The 16,100-nt window shown below is 28.5% G+C and overlaps 1 protein-coding gene across 1 annotated transcript; it reads right to left on the bottom strand.

Moving 5' to 3' along the window:
- Window positions 1–985: 985 nt before the first annotated feature.
- LOC124838562 (self-incompatibility protein S1-like) lies at window positions 986–7,737 on the bottom strand. Its single transcript, XM_088105366.1, is given in 3 exon segments — window positions 986–1,464; window positions 1,466–7,406; window positions 7,495–7,737. Coding segments are annotated over 2 exon segments (486 nt in total). The 5' UTR covers window positions 1,525–7,406; window positions 7,495–7,737; the 3' UTR covers window positions 986–1,037.
- Between the last annotated feature and the right edge of the window lie 8,363 nt (window positions 7,738–16,100).

The raw sequence follows: 16,100 nt of genomic DNA, 5'->3' as shown, positions 1-16,100 counted from the left end.
TTCCAAGTATTCTAACGATGTGATTTTTATAATTTTAGTTTAAGTTGTGCAAGTTTTGTATTTGTGCGATCTTTTGGTTGTATTCATTATTTTTTTTACAAATATTTAACATACTTTAGTTATATGATATTATATTAATTTTACAAATGATGAACGTAACAGTCCAACCAGTGGCTGAGACGGAGGTTTACATCAAAACGGACCAAAATGTTATTTTTCCTAGTGATAATGTTAAAAAATATTTTTAATAAAACTAAAAGGGGTACGCAATTTTGGTTTAACATGTGATTGGAAACTATATTTTACATAACATAAATGAGTGACAAAAATTATGTATACACATAGAGAAAGCATATTATGTTATTCCTAAAAAAAACTAGAAAATTATCTCTCATTCTTATATTAAAATTTAATGGTTTTAGTAAAAAGTTAATATTGCGGAAATCTTTTAGAATCTTAGTATCTCTCATTAATAAAAAAAAATGTTTAAGATAAATATAAATCATTTCATATTTATGAACATACTAGTCATGTGCATTTGTTAGTATATATTAACAATCTTAAATTTTAATACAATAAATATTAAACTTCAACAAAAGAATTAAATGCTAATAAATATATAATAATGATAGCATTAACTATTTATACATATGAATTAGAAAACATAGTTTATGATATTAATAAATGTATTAATTTTTTCTCTGTCAACAAAATTATATATTTTAATTTTTATTAAATTTGAATATTAATTCAATATTATAAAATAAAATAAAACCGTAACTTACACACTTTAATATTATAATATCTTTATTCTATTGTTATTTTTAATATATATATTTTCGTTGGAAAGAGTGGGTATAGGATGGATTTGATGAGTACCAGATGTAGAACTACTCATTCCGTATTTAAATTAGTTGTAGATTCATTTAAACGAAAATTAGTTTTAGTTTTATGAGTAGATTAATAAGAGAAAGGTGATAAGAAGTGAGAAGAAGGAAATAGTTGTTTATTATAATATTGTGATAAAGTAGATGTGATTAATTTGGCCATTGGAACATGAATTCCCAGAAGGCCGTTTGTACATTGAAGCCATAAATGCCTTCAGCAGATAGGAGCCATGAACAGCCGACACCATCACATCGTACTCTGTCCCTGCCGAAGGAATAAGCATTGAAATGGTATTCCTCAACCTTTTCCCACCCCACATCACAGAAAAACAGTGTTGTTCCAATAATATTGTCTGAGAAATCCCACCCAAACTCATCTCCATTTGCTATATTTTGTTGTCCCAGATCATTGTCCTTCGACTGGCAATGCAAAGTCATATTCTTTCCAGCTCCAAGCCTGTTCTTTATGCTCACATGTTTCCTACATTCAACAACAATCATGCACAATCCTATCGCCACCATCAGGATCACAACATCCACTTTTCTTATCCTAGCTAACCCACCCATATATATATATATATTAACAGGATTTCAAGCTAATATTAAACATGTATAGCCACTTCAACAGGAACATCATATATAGTCATTGCTTTTGGTGTGCATGTTCGTGGATTTCGAAGGAAACTTGTTTTTCTCTTTCTTTCTTTATTATTTCCTCTCTAGCTATCACCAGCTATTACTTCGATCAATCTTCTAAGGGTGTTTTACACTACACCTTCAAGGGTTTCTCTGTACTTTGAAATTCCAGATTTGTTCTCTAATTAATAAAATTTGATGAATATCATCATAATAACTAGATTATTAATTATTATTATTATTACTCATTTACGACTTTATTACCGTATATTAAAGTTAACATTTGTTTTGGATTTATTATTTTGATTTATGTTAAAAAATTAAAAAATTTAATGACAAATAAAACGTATGTTTAATGTTCATAAATGAAAAATATATATTATAAAATTATTGTATCAGATATGAAAATCCTAGAGAAAAAACATTGAATTTCGAAATCCGATATTTCTCCTTTCGAATTTTCATATCCGAAATTTGGAAGTAAAGTTTGTAAGAATTAGTCTAGGATTTGATTGACGTGACAGATTAAAAAAATTTACTTTCAAATCCAATCTCATTTACCTCCAAATTCACTCAAATAATCAACAAAAAAATTTATTTTCAAATCCTCTCAAACTCCCTCAATTACTCTCCCTCAAATCCACTCAAGTGAATAAGGCCTTAGTGAAAGATATTGTAGGTATTTTAAAAAATTTTGAAGGCATAGATGAAACCTTTCAAAGTGCAAGATGAAACACCCATCTTTTAAACGTCCCAGCCATTCATTGCATTACATATAATATCTCCAAAATTAAACTGATTTCTAGCATTTTTCAGTACAAAATTAGAGTATAAAGTAGAGTATTTGAAAAGTTTTCCTTCAATTTTTCTTTTAGCCCACTCATTTGGTGATCCACTAAAAGGAAGCTTATCCAAAAATAGATTAAGGTGGGATTACGTTAAATTGACACATCTATATAATTTCCAAAATTAATGTAATTTCTAGCATATTTAAGTAGAAAAGTAGAACATTTGAAAAGTGTTCCCTAATTTTTTCTTGTAGAGGTCTTGGTTGAGTGAAACTCTCCGATTTTAAAAAATATTTATTTTTATTTGTTTTGAATAAATTATATGAATGTATATTGTTATACTGCATAGAATGTAATGTATTTATCGAGAAGATAAATTTGTTTTAGTGAAATTATTTAAATAAGTAGTATATTTGTTACCATATTTGAGTCTAGGTCCATTGTTTATTACATTCTTCTATCACCAATTTCCTTTTTAACTATTTCTTTAACTCTCTTTAGTTATGAATTTGCTTTTTAATTATTATTTCTATAAATAGGTCTTATGAATATAAAATGTTTTCATCTGCCAACACTCAATTTCATCTAGTTAATTAAAAGTATTAAATAAAATAAGATGAATTGATTTTTAAAAGAATACATAAAATTTTGAAAAAAAGAATATTTAAATTTGAGAAAATTACCAAAATAACTTGGTAAATGAAAAATTAGAATTTATTTTAGAATACTATAATAAAAATAAATATTTATAATTTTATTTTTTATTTACAAATAAAATAAAAAGTATATAATAAAAATCTTCCTAAAAAAACACTAGAAAGCAATAAAGTAGATAGAAAATTGAAAGAAGACAAAATATGAAGAACGGTTTACAAAAGATGAGACGGACGCTTATGGCCGAACGACCTTACAAGATAACGGAGAAATTAAAACTGTACAAATATGCAATTTAGATAGAACGGTTTACAGAAGACATACCGAACGGTCATACAAAAGAAGAAAACAACATATGACCGAACATTATCACACAAAGAAACTAACTACTGACTGAACGGCTCTACTGTTCGGTCTTAACTTCTATCTCGACCAAACTTTCTTCTTCCAGCGCCTCTTCCAGCAAAGCTTCTCTTTCTGCTCACATCCACATGGATGATCATTGCAACAGAAGGACAACCACCGAACGTACAAAACGGACAAGACAGGAAATAGGATAAACTTATATAATTTAATTCAATTATCAACATATATCTCACTCAATCAATTTAAACAAGATAACTCATTAACTCTTTCATGCAAAGCCTAATACTAGACTCTGACTGTCCGGACTGTATGAATTATGTGTAGCTACGACGTTCGTGCACCCAGGTGATGTAGTAACTGGGATACCCTCAACAGCTGCCACCCGAGGTTAGTCCGTTCCGTCCAAATTAACCATAAGGACGAGGACCTCTTGCCATTCCCACACATGACTTACCCTTCTCTGCGTGAGAAACGAGTAATCACGGAATATCAGGATGAACCGCCAGCTTAGCATGCTCACATTCATACTTTACCATTCCAATATCAAATCATGAGATATTCCTCCCCGGGACACTCTTCCATAACCAAAGTCATTTCATCCATATCGTATTTTATCATCTTTCATTATTAAAACCTCAATTGAACCAATTTGAATAATGATCCCTTAGGATACCAAATACCGCACGTTAGTTTTTAATCCAGAACAGGACCGAACACTTGGAGTGAAACCGAGATGTCTCCAACTCAAACATAATCAAATTGAGAGAGTTACTCACTAGTTATGAAAAGGACCGAATATAATAATACTTCTTAGAAACTAATATAATCGAATGTTGTTTACCAAGTGAGCCAATTTAGCGAACTGATTCTTGAGAGTTCAAACCGAACACCGTAAAGCCTAGGCCGAGTACTAGGACTCTAGGTCGAAACCAATTGAGACAGGTACTGTAGGACACCAAATAATAGTACTTGACGAAATCATATGAAGAAATCGATCGCCAATAAATACTTAGCTTCTTAATGAGATAAACTTCAAGGAAACCGAATGTCAGTTGAAGACTAAGCACTGTAGAGAGCAAACTCTATGGAGTTTGGACGAACGCTCTTATTATAAAGATAGATTACGAAAACGAGAACGAGCGCCTAGTGTAAGACCGAACGCTTGGTGTAAGACCGAGCACTACTTAGTACGAGCCCTTGGTGTAAGACAGAGCACTACTAAACTTATAGAAGAAAGACTTGATAAATATAATAAGATACCATTTAAATAGTGTTCACGAACGAACAAAATATACAAATACATATAGATATACTTAAGTTTACCATTAAACACCAAGGAACGAATATCCTTGGTTGAACGCTTATATACAGATATTACAGAACAAAGACGCTCGGTCCTCAACTGGAATTCTTTCCAAATGAAAGAATCCAGTACCAACCGAGTCCACAGGAAAACCCAACGATCAAAGATCTTCAGTGACGAACATAAATTTTCACATAAAACTCTAGACTTAGAATTCATAATCTTATCAATACATTTCTCAACATCTATCTTCATACATTCATACATCCATATCATATTAATATTCACACTTCATACAGTTAAAACATATCAACAATCATACTTCATATTCATTCAAAAATCAACAAACGTACATCCATTCAAAACAAGAATCTTAATCAAATTATATAAGTTTTCGTTACCTCTAAGCGTGACCGAACGTTCACAGTTCAGAATACGGGTTCACCTTTACCAGAGACCTTAGCGTTCTTAGTAACGCCTTAAGAAACTAAACCAAACAAAAATCCAGAAACTCTCAGAACAAGATGATGGACTCATGCAACCCATAAACTAGGTTTGCATGTACCAGGAAACCAACCAGCTGAGTGAAGAGAGAACTTACCAACTTAGAACCCAGAACTGATCGGTTGAAACGAATGTCCTCAACGCCGGAAATGCTCAGGTGTTGTTTGTTTGATGATCGGAAGAAGACAAGAGTGAGATTTTGTAAAGAGAAGTAAAAGCTTTTTAGAGAGAAGAAGGAGAAAAATGGAGTTTCAGAAGATTGAAAAAGATGGTTGCATGCAAAGAGTGGCGTAAATTTTGAAAAATTAAGTTTTACTCCTACCCTCCAAAACCGAACGGTCACTCGACTGCTCATATCTGTCTTCCACTTTCTGATTTCCAGCTATCCTTACTCGACATTTGTCTTCCACTCAAATGAGATTTTTAGTGTGTTTTAAATGGTTCTGACACGATTCAGTGAGTTTTACACGAAAAGTAGTGTCATCAAAACATATTATGTTCATCTTTGAAAAAGACAATTAAAAACTTATTTCATTGTGCATCTCCTTTTAAATACAAAATTCTGTGACTTTTCCCGCCGAAAATCACTGAATCCGTTGAGGAATGTAGAGATAGAAAAAATTGAGCGCAAAAGTTTTTGGAAGCAAGAAAACACAACAGTGAGCAAAATTGGACCAAAGCGAACAACCAAAATTTTTCCAGAGTGTGTGTGGAGCAGCAGGAATAGAACCAGTGAATACAAGAGAATCAATAGACAAAGGGAGGGAGAAGAAGATAAACGGTGTTGGTCGGTGTCGTACGTTTCTTCATTTTTGCTTAAATTAGTATGAAGGTGTGCTTCGGGTAATGGGAAAATCCTATCTATTCATTACCGCTGTTTTCGAAAACAGTCGTTTGGCTGAAGGAGTTCGAATTAGACTTATTCACAGTTCATCCAGCTTTTCAGATTAGAGAGAGAGAGAAGAATTTCAGATTCTATACAAAGAGAGAAGAAGAAAGCAATGGGTAAAGAAGAGTGGAAATGGCGACGGCGGATCAGACTGGGGCGTCGTGCGCAGTAATCGCTGGTGGCGCCGGAAATTCTTTCGGTTGCAGGCGATGACGGAACCGGCGATTGTCGTTGGAGCGCCAGTGGAGGAGGCCCGGTTCGGTCGCTTCTCGCGATTTGGTAAACCCGTTTTGGAAGAGGAAGGGAACGGGCCGGTGACGCTTCCGACCGGCGGTGCCTCCGGTTGCAGGCCGCGACGTGATGAGCGGCGTGGGGGACCCGTTGGCAGTGGTGAGTGCAGCTACTAGAAATTATAAACAAAGTGCAAAAATCTGTGTGCTCTGTATACATCTATTGGTTCCTCTCCTTCACATACATAAATACAGAAATATAGGAGAAGCAATTTATTAAGAGCTAGATTAAACTTTAAGAATTACTCGATAGAAATAAGATAAAAGAATTCAATGGTCCGTTTTTGTACCAACAATTTCCCAAAAATAAAAGTGTATAAGGAAAAGTTATATATATGAAACAATCACATCGGTTCATGCTGAGCAGAAAACTAAAAGGATGTTGACAATATATATTTGAGCAAATTATAATCAGCATAAAGCATTGCCTAATGCCTACACTTCAATTCAATTCAATTATGAATAGAAAGATGGGATACAATTCAAGGCAAAAGCAGAAACACATTAGAATAAAGTGATTCTAACATAAAGCAGGGTTCTCAAATTACATATACGGAGTTCCATACCTATTGACACAGTCGTCAGAACTGATCCATACCATATCGTCTACAAAACACCTTATAGTAATAGGTTTTGACAATAGTGGTGCAGACTCTGGGACTGGTTTTCACATGTTTTAAGTCATAATGAGTCTAGAATAGATGCAGAGAATTATTCTCAGATGTTATGAACTAAAAGACCCAATGAACAGGGATAATTGGGCATAATTAAGTAAAAAATCTCTACAGAATCAGCAAAGAAACTGAAAGACAGCTGAGAAACAGTGAAGTCGAGCAATAAAGATGGCTACAATAATGAATTTGAAGTAACGATTGTGGGAATTACACCAAATTCAAATAAATTAACCCTAGATTATAAAACTAAAGAAATCAAACAACAAATTGAAATTCAAACAAATCAACCTATTCAAAAGCAAACCCTAAGTTACCTATATGAAAGATTGTGATAGACTAACCTTGCAAGAAACATCACACCAACACGTTCTTTAAAATACCATACAGCAATCCAATGTTGAGCATCAAAAACGCACTGGGGCAAGCAACCGAGAGTGTGTGTGAGAGATTGAGGGCAATAAACAAAGAATTGGTAGAGCGAGAGAGAAGAACGAGAGACTTACCAAACCTAATCGCACAACGGTGATAAGGTGGAACTGGCTGGGCAACAATCGAAGATAGTACGTAGGTAGCAGCCGGTGATAAGGTGGGATAGAGAGAGACGACAGCCGGTGAGAAGGTCGGAGAGAGGGAGACGATGGCCGGTGAGAAGGACATAGCAGTGAGCCACGATTTTTCAGTCTGAAATCGACGGAGGGAATGAGCCATGCTTTTGAAGTATAAGGTAAGAACGTAGAGTTTATGCGTTTTTCACTATTATGAGTGGTGGGTGAATATTTTGTTCGAAAATTAAAAAAAAAATATTTTGATATATATACAAATTTTTTAAATTATATTATTTTTAGTTATTTTCATTCACTTTTTAAAACAAAATAAAAAATATTCATTTTTTATAATTATTTTATTCTTTATTAAATGAATGTAAATATATGTCATTAAATAATTATTTATTAAAAAAAATTAGAAAAAAAAGGTCAAAACACCAAAAAAAAAATAAGAAAATAAAAAATTAGATACCTAAAAAAAAATTATTGTAAAATTACACTTTAAAATGTCTTATTTTTCATTAATAATATGACAGTTAAAATAACAATGATTAAAAATATTATACCATATATGTAAATTAGGGTAGTTATTAAAATGTCATATTATATTATAAATTATAACATTTTTTAAGAACTGTGATATTATAATGGATGAGCTTTCCTCCAAACTCCTCTAGCTTTTAGTGAGGATATTTTTTATGAAAGTATTTTAGAACCCTAATTTGATGAGTCACATGGAGAGTGAACTCTAGGACCGACATGACATTTTGGGGAGAGGGAGGCAGACACGCGAGTGTTGTGGTAAAAATATTTTTTTATCGAAAAATCTGTGAAAATTAGTGTTATGATAAAACTATTTTTTTTATATAAAAATTTGTAAGAACTAGTAGGTGCAGAGTACGAATTTTATTTTAATCTGACGTTTAGGTTTCAAAGGAGGAAAGATTGTATTGTGATCATATAAGGAAGAAAGAAAAGATTGTCAATGAAGACAAAATTGGAACTAACTAAATGATTTTCTTTTTAAGTATGTGTTGTCTTATTATTTTACCTGGTTTCTAAAAGAAAAATTTATTATTTGGATTGTAATGGATATGCAAAAGCATTAAGGTATACAAAATTATATATGTTATTCAAACCCTGGGTTTCTTAAAGGCATTATGACAATTATATTATTATATACAAGTCCATGGATTGTTATGTGGGATGATGCGGAAGTGAATTAGAGCATTTTAAGGCTGGTGATTGCTTTGTTTTGGAGTTGGATACAGAGTATAGGCGGAGGTTTCTTTTTATGTATTGGAATTAAACTAGTTTGATTTGTTTTCTATAACTACTAATAAGTTGTGAGTTGGTGGTTGTTTATTAGGTACTGATGTTTTAATTAAGATAAAGATAAAATGGCTTTTTGCAATTGAAGGAGAGTGTGCTTTTTCTAATAAAGCTGAAGCCAATATCACAATTTTAATTGCATAAGGGCAGCAACCGAACCTACATAGTTGAGTGTTTATGCTTTCTTTCATTAGTTCTTATGTATTGCAGAAGTGATATTAGTGCGGTTGACTTAATGGTTTTTAATAAAGTATATAGTTATTTTATGCAAATCAGTATATAATATATATATATATATATATATATATATATATATATATATATTTATTATTACGTTTGGCATTCGATTAAACTTTTGGGTGACATCATGGTTTTATTAGATATGGTAAAATTAAATTATATAAACATAATAAAGTAGCTTTTTGCTTTGATATATAATATAAGATAGCATGAATGATTTTGATAATTTAATTATATATATAATGGAAAAAAGTAACTTGCAGGTGTGAGAGTATAATTATTAAGTTTGGCATCTGATTAAACTTTTGGGTGACATAGTGGTTTTATTAGATGTAGTAAAATTAAATTACATATAAACATAATAAAGTAGTTTTCTGCTTTTGTTGGTGATGTAATGTAAGAGATAGCATGAATAATTTTGATAATTTAATTACAAATTCGAGGATTATTATTATTTAAAAAAATAAATAAATAATTAAAATATTTTATATATTGTTTTATTTATTTTTAAATATGTGATGGTTTAGATTTTGTACATATATTGTATATATAATATTAAATTGATTGATATATGTGTTATTTTATGAGAAGAGAGAGTGGATTTAATGTTATTTAGTATGATTCTGATTATATTAATATGTGTTATTGTGAACGTAATATCTGTATAGGTGAAATAATAGTATCAATGAGAGATTGTTTAGACCACAGGTGAGGGAACTTTAGAGTTGATCTTGAGGGAATTTTTGGAATTGACCTAATGGAGTTATAGGAGCTAACTCTGACGACTCTAATTGTGGTCTCTAGGAGAGTAGTAGGGAGTGGTGGACTCGACGTATTTGTATCAGAGATGAAGTTGGTTGGAGAAACTCTTTAGAAGAGTGGTGAAAAGTGACACTTGTGTACTTCGCGACTTGAGTAGGGGCAGGGGAAATAGACTTTGTTTGGAGATTCCTAGGGAGTAGGAAGGAATAGTGATTTTAGCTCTAAAGGCAAGTTGATTTTTTATGGTAAAGTACGTGTGAGGGTTATGTTGATGATTAAACCTTTTAGACTTTGTGTACACGTGGATTGATTGATACAAGAGTAAGTGTTATTTGATTTTGTACTATTGTATAAATTAACGAAAGATTAGATGAAGCATATTATGATGTGTTATTATTATATATTTATAATTATTATATTTCCTTTTAATTTAGTTCATCTTTGTATGTTTGTGGTTGTTGTTTTCTTCCTATAAATTATGTTATATGTAAGCACATAATGTTGTAGATGGTGATTCATGCACAACAATGAAAAGGTTAGGAATCCCTTTGGAAATGCATTTTATTTTATTTGAAGTATTTTGAATAAAATTAATTATTGATATTTTTAAATATTTTCTTATTAATTGAAATAAAAATAAACTTTATGAATGGAACACTTATTAATTGCATGCAAAATAAATATCACTTTTTTTTAATATTTTATCTTATTAATCTTATATTCTTTTTATATAACGTACTAAAAGATATTATAATATAATTATATTATCAAGATTTAATAACATATTTCATTAATATATCATAATTATACTAATAAATATTTTATAATGTTATTTAACCACTTTAAATTAATAATATTAAATGAACATTATTACGTCATGTCTTTAATATATTTATTGGACTAAACACCTACACTTTCTTACTCAAACCCGACATATAAATAAAATAAAAAACACTGGGTTGAAGTTTAGAAGAAGTGGTGAAATACAAAATTGGAAATATTTTCATATTGCATGAATTAATTGTTTCTTCTCTGGGCAAAAATAAAGTTGTCATGATAATATAAGGAACGGAAATTTAGTTTATTGTATGAAAATGGATAAATTCAAAAGTATCATACTTATGTAAATTTCTTATATAATTATTTAATTATAAAAAATGGAGAGAAGGCCTATACATTAAAAATATTTGATTAAGAATAACTGAAAATAAAGATAAAAATAAAAGTAAATTCAAATAAAGAAAGAAAGGTCATTGATGTCAACAAATACCTAATATATTTATATTTTCAATTGATGTTAGACACTTAGGTAAAGAAATAGTGTAAATAAAAGATAAATTAGTGTTGTTATGAGGTGATATCTTGTTAGCTCAAGCTGTATGAGAGTCTTGAAAGGATCATTTTTCTTAGTTGAGAAAAAAGAAATCAATCAAATGACAATGATTTGTGATAATGATAATATATGATTTGTATGACTAATTATACACATAGGATGGAAAGATATGACTGACAATAATATGATATAAGTCTATAATCATGATAAGGCGATATTATTGGTGAGATAAACACATATATAACTGTACATGATTATATCTAGATGACATATGACCCTTGTGCATTCAAATGGATGGTGGAATGATAATAATGTTTGTTTGTGGTGAAATATTAACATGTTAGTTCACTGAATAAATATATATATTTTTATTTACGAAACATGGTGTTAGAAAAATATTATATGTTAGAAAAATACGGATTACTCAAAAGTTAAAAGTTTGGGAACTCTAAAGTAAATTTAAGAAATGGTGTTTTTTTTTTAAATTTATTTTTTGAGTTTTTTTACATTTTTCTTTAATTTTAACTTTCTTTATGACTTATTTTAATTTTATTTTCATTATCTATTAATTGGTAAACTTTAATTTAGTTAATAATTTTTTAATTCAATTCAAACAAAAATTTATAGTTCTTCACCAAAATATATGTAAAAAAATTCTCGAAACAAATAAATAAAAGAAACATATTAACGAGAAATGAGAATAAAATAAACATATTTTTAATTATAATACAAATTCAACAAATAAAATAAAAGAACTAAAACCATACTAATCAGAAATGAGAATAAAATGATTGATAAACTTACACTAGTAAAAAAAGGGATTACTAACGCGTCTATTATGCTTCAGTTAGTTACAAACTCAAACATAAAATAAGACGGTGATATTTTTGAAATTATTGAAAAAATATGTGCTTCAGTTCTATCTTAATCGAAGTCATAAAACACCAATACCCTCAGTTTTTGCAACCAAAGCCATAAAGCATGCTAAAGTCAAAATCTTAAAGGATGAAATTTAACAAAATCTTAAAAAAAGAACTCTAAGATAAAAGAAAAAAAAAATCAAAATCAAAATCAAAATTAATTATAAGAGAATAAAGATAATTAATTATTTTCTTTTTTTAAAACAAAATTATAATTTATTTTAAAAAAATTTAACTCATTAAATATTTTTTTAATACAATAAAAATTAATAGACACCGATAATAATTTAATTAATTTCAAACATAAAATTGTAATTAATTATAATTAATTTAATAGATGTTTATTAGTATTAAAAATGTTTTTTTAGGTTTTTGTGTCTTCAATATAATTTTATAATTAATTTAGTAAAAAATATTAGTAGTACAATTTTTTTTAGACCAAAAGTAAGTGTTTTACGTGTTTATCTTTAAGTCGAATCTGATTTGAATAAGTTTATAAATTTCTTTGAACTAGTAAATTACTAAATGATAGAAGCATAACTCTGAACTAACAATACCTTATATAAATATTTTATTAATCATATATTTTTTTAAGTTAGAAGAAACCTCTACGTAGTAATTTACTTATATTAATTATAACTTTATATGATTTTCTCAAATAAATCAAATTGAATATTTACTTAAAGCAGATTTTTTAGTCAATTTGAATTCAATCAATTAAGTAATTGATATTATAATAAATATATTTATAGGTTTATGTAGGATTTCTCATTAGGGTCATTATAATAATAACCTAATCACCTTAAACATAATTACTAACCTATTTAAATTAGTTAGATAGTGATTAGTCCCCTCTAAACTAGAACAATTGGGAACACTTACATGTTGATATATATACAGTACACCTTATATATAATATATAATTAAATTTGACAATAACAATCTAAGTGGTTATATGGTTGATATAGAACTCTTTTATTGATTACTATTTATGAATCCAAAGTCAACACACATATCCACATCCCACAAATAAACTTCCTCAATATTTTGTCTGTGTTGCTGTCAATTGCAAAAATTCCACTACCAACCAACGACCCTTCTCTTCCACAAACACATCTTTACGTAACAATCAATAATTCGTGCTTCGGATATTCTTTACCACAATTAAATTCTAAAAACTAGCATATCTTTTTTAACAACTCCACAATTTATTCATATTTTATAATTATTAAATTTTTCTTTTTATATTTTAAAATTATATTTTTTTTCATAGGTGTCATTTATAGAACATTCTATGATTTGATAGGTTAAATATGTTTACTAAAAAAGAAATAAAAATATGATTGGGATTTTGAATTTTTAGTCAGATTTTCTTAATATACTTTCTTTTATAATAATTATTTAGTATCAATTTTTAAAAAAATTTAGTGCATAGTCACAGAAAGTAGTTTGTTACTCTATTACAACAAACAAAAGTAGTTAATTTTAAAATTATTAATAGTTTAAGTAAATTCAATTTTTTACTTTTTTTTTTATAATAGGTTGAAGAGCTCTTGTTAAAAGAAAAGAACAAACTCATGTTCCTTAAAAGTCAACTTAGGAGACACACTTTCTTAATATGTCTTCAACTTCCTTTACCTTTTTTTTTTCTTTCAAAAATTAGACAAGACCCTTCATAACAACAATGAATTGATTTTGGTAAATTTGTGTATTTATAATACATTGAGGTAACATAAATATTAATTTAATAAATATTATTTTGAGTTATAAGAGATGGGATAAAAAAAATGTATTCATCCGGCTCTATAAAATTTAATTAAAAATCTTATTAAATTGGATTCCTTTAATACAAAAATTAGTTTAATTCATTTAAAAAGAATCATGAAATGTTGAATGTATCTTTGTAAATAGTATTTTCTAAAATTTAAAATAAATTTAGCGTGTGTGCGTGTGTGTATATATATATATATATATATATATATATATATATATATATATATATATATATATATATATATATATATATAAAATTAAGATTATAAAATAGAAAATTCATGTAAGTTTAAATTTTCATTTAATTTTAAAAAATAAAGTTTTATTAACTTTGTAAGTATTAAAATTAAAAAATTTAAGGATTATACTATTACTTTTAGTTAAAAAATGTATAACTTGTATAAAATGTTAAAATTATTTTAATTTAATAGAATGCAACATTATCTAGTTAAATATAACATAAAAATTGTACCCATGATAATATTAAAAAAAGAATATTTAGCACAATGCGCATATAATTTTACAGAAAAAAAATACATTTAAAAACATTTGGAAATTAAATATTTTTCTTACACACAGAATAACTATTTATTAAAGACATAATTTACATATATTTTCTTCAATATTTTTTAATATTTTTTCACTAAAGTAAAATTACATTTCTATAATAAAATAATTTTTTTATTAATTTTGATGGAAAATAAATAGCACAGAAATGCATAAAAAATGTTTATCCAGTGGATTATTTATTCAGCTTTAGCATTAATTAGTTTTTTTTTAAGCAACAAAGGGCTACATTGACATTTATTGCTCAGAACTCTTCTCTTCACACAAATTAGTCTCACCTACACTCATGATTGTCTCACTCAGTAACAGTCACCTTTGTTAATCATTTTCTTTTGGAAATATTTTTTTTTTAATTGTGAAAAAAAAATATTTGAATTGTATGATGAAAATTGATGAAATATAAAGAAAAACAGGGTAATAATTGTAGTGATTAGAATTTTCTTTTAAAGAATATTAGTAAAGAGTTTTTATATTATATTAGTAAACATTTTATAATAAAATTATTGTAATTATAATTATAAAGGTAGTATAAATATTTCATCTGACTGATCAACTCTTATTTCTTTATTTGTTCATACTAGTAAAGATAATCATTACAAAATAAAGAAAACAAAACAACACATAAGAAAGAATAAGCTAATGTGAAAAAGAATTTTTATAAACAAATATATAATTAATCATCATACATCATTCATTCATAAAACAACCTTATCACGAGAATCATTTAGACTCAATTATCTCGATAAAGTATTAATGTGAAATCTCGAGGAGTTATGCACTTGTGATGACATCTATTGTTTTGCAAAGTCATTGTCGATAAGTTTCACTCTACCACACACAATATTAGTCCATTAACATCTTTGGTCAAGGTAAAGTCCCTAAACTACAACCTCCTGCACTTTTCACAACATACCTCATTTTACTCCACCTGACCTTGAATGGTTATTAGAGCAACACGATAACCTCCAACATCTAAACTTTCACATCAATGTATACACTAATAAAACATCACCATAGAATCTCCTTAAGAGATTCATGAAATTACCAAACACATATACCATTCTCTTCTCATAACCAATAACAAACTCATCACCATCACAATATCATACATGAATGCCCACAATAAACTCATAGGCAAGCATAAAAGACATTGCAAATTATATATCAAACAACCATGAAATAAGAAATTTCAAACATGTATATTGGCGCTTAGAAGTGGCATTCAACTTTAGGATTTTTCACAAAAGCCTAAACCTTTTGTAAAAGGTAGTGCTTAGTGATAGTCCTGATGTTCAACATCATTCTTCTCAGAAAAAGTCAAGCTAAGCAAAACACTTATGTCGCTAAGCATCCTGAAACTAAAATGTTATAGACCTATAGTGAAAGATGGTGCTCAATGGTGCCCCACTATCACTTCGCACCAAAGCAATTGCATTTTACGATGCTTAGTGATACACATGTAGCGGTCTGGAACTAAACGCTAGGTTGCCACTGCTCGGCGTTGTATCAGAAAACAAAAGATGAAAACTTTGTGATTTGAGAAATTGAATCATGCTCAAATGATCAAATTAGTATTTTGTTCTTATTACTTTGGTCAAAAACAATTTTTAATTTTAGGATACATATCAATTGACTCA

Source organism: Vigna umbellata, chromosome 1, assembly GCF_029865625.1.
Source record: "Vigna umbellata cultivar VRB3 chromosome 1, Vumbellata_1.0, whole genome shotgun sequence".
Lineage (NCBI taxonomy): Eukaryota > Viridiplantae > Streptophyta > Magnoliopsida > Fabales > Fabaceae > Vigna > Vigna umbellata.
Note: the sequence above shows the minus strand (reverse complement) of the source record. Positions and strands in the feature narration are given on the sequence as shown.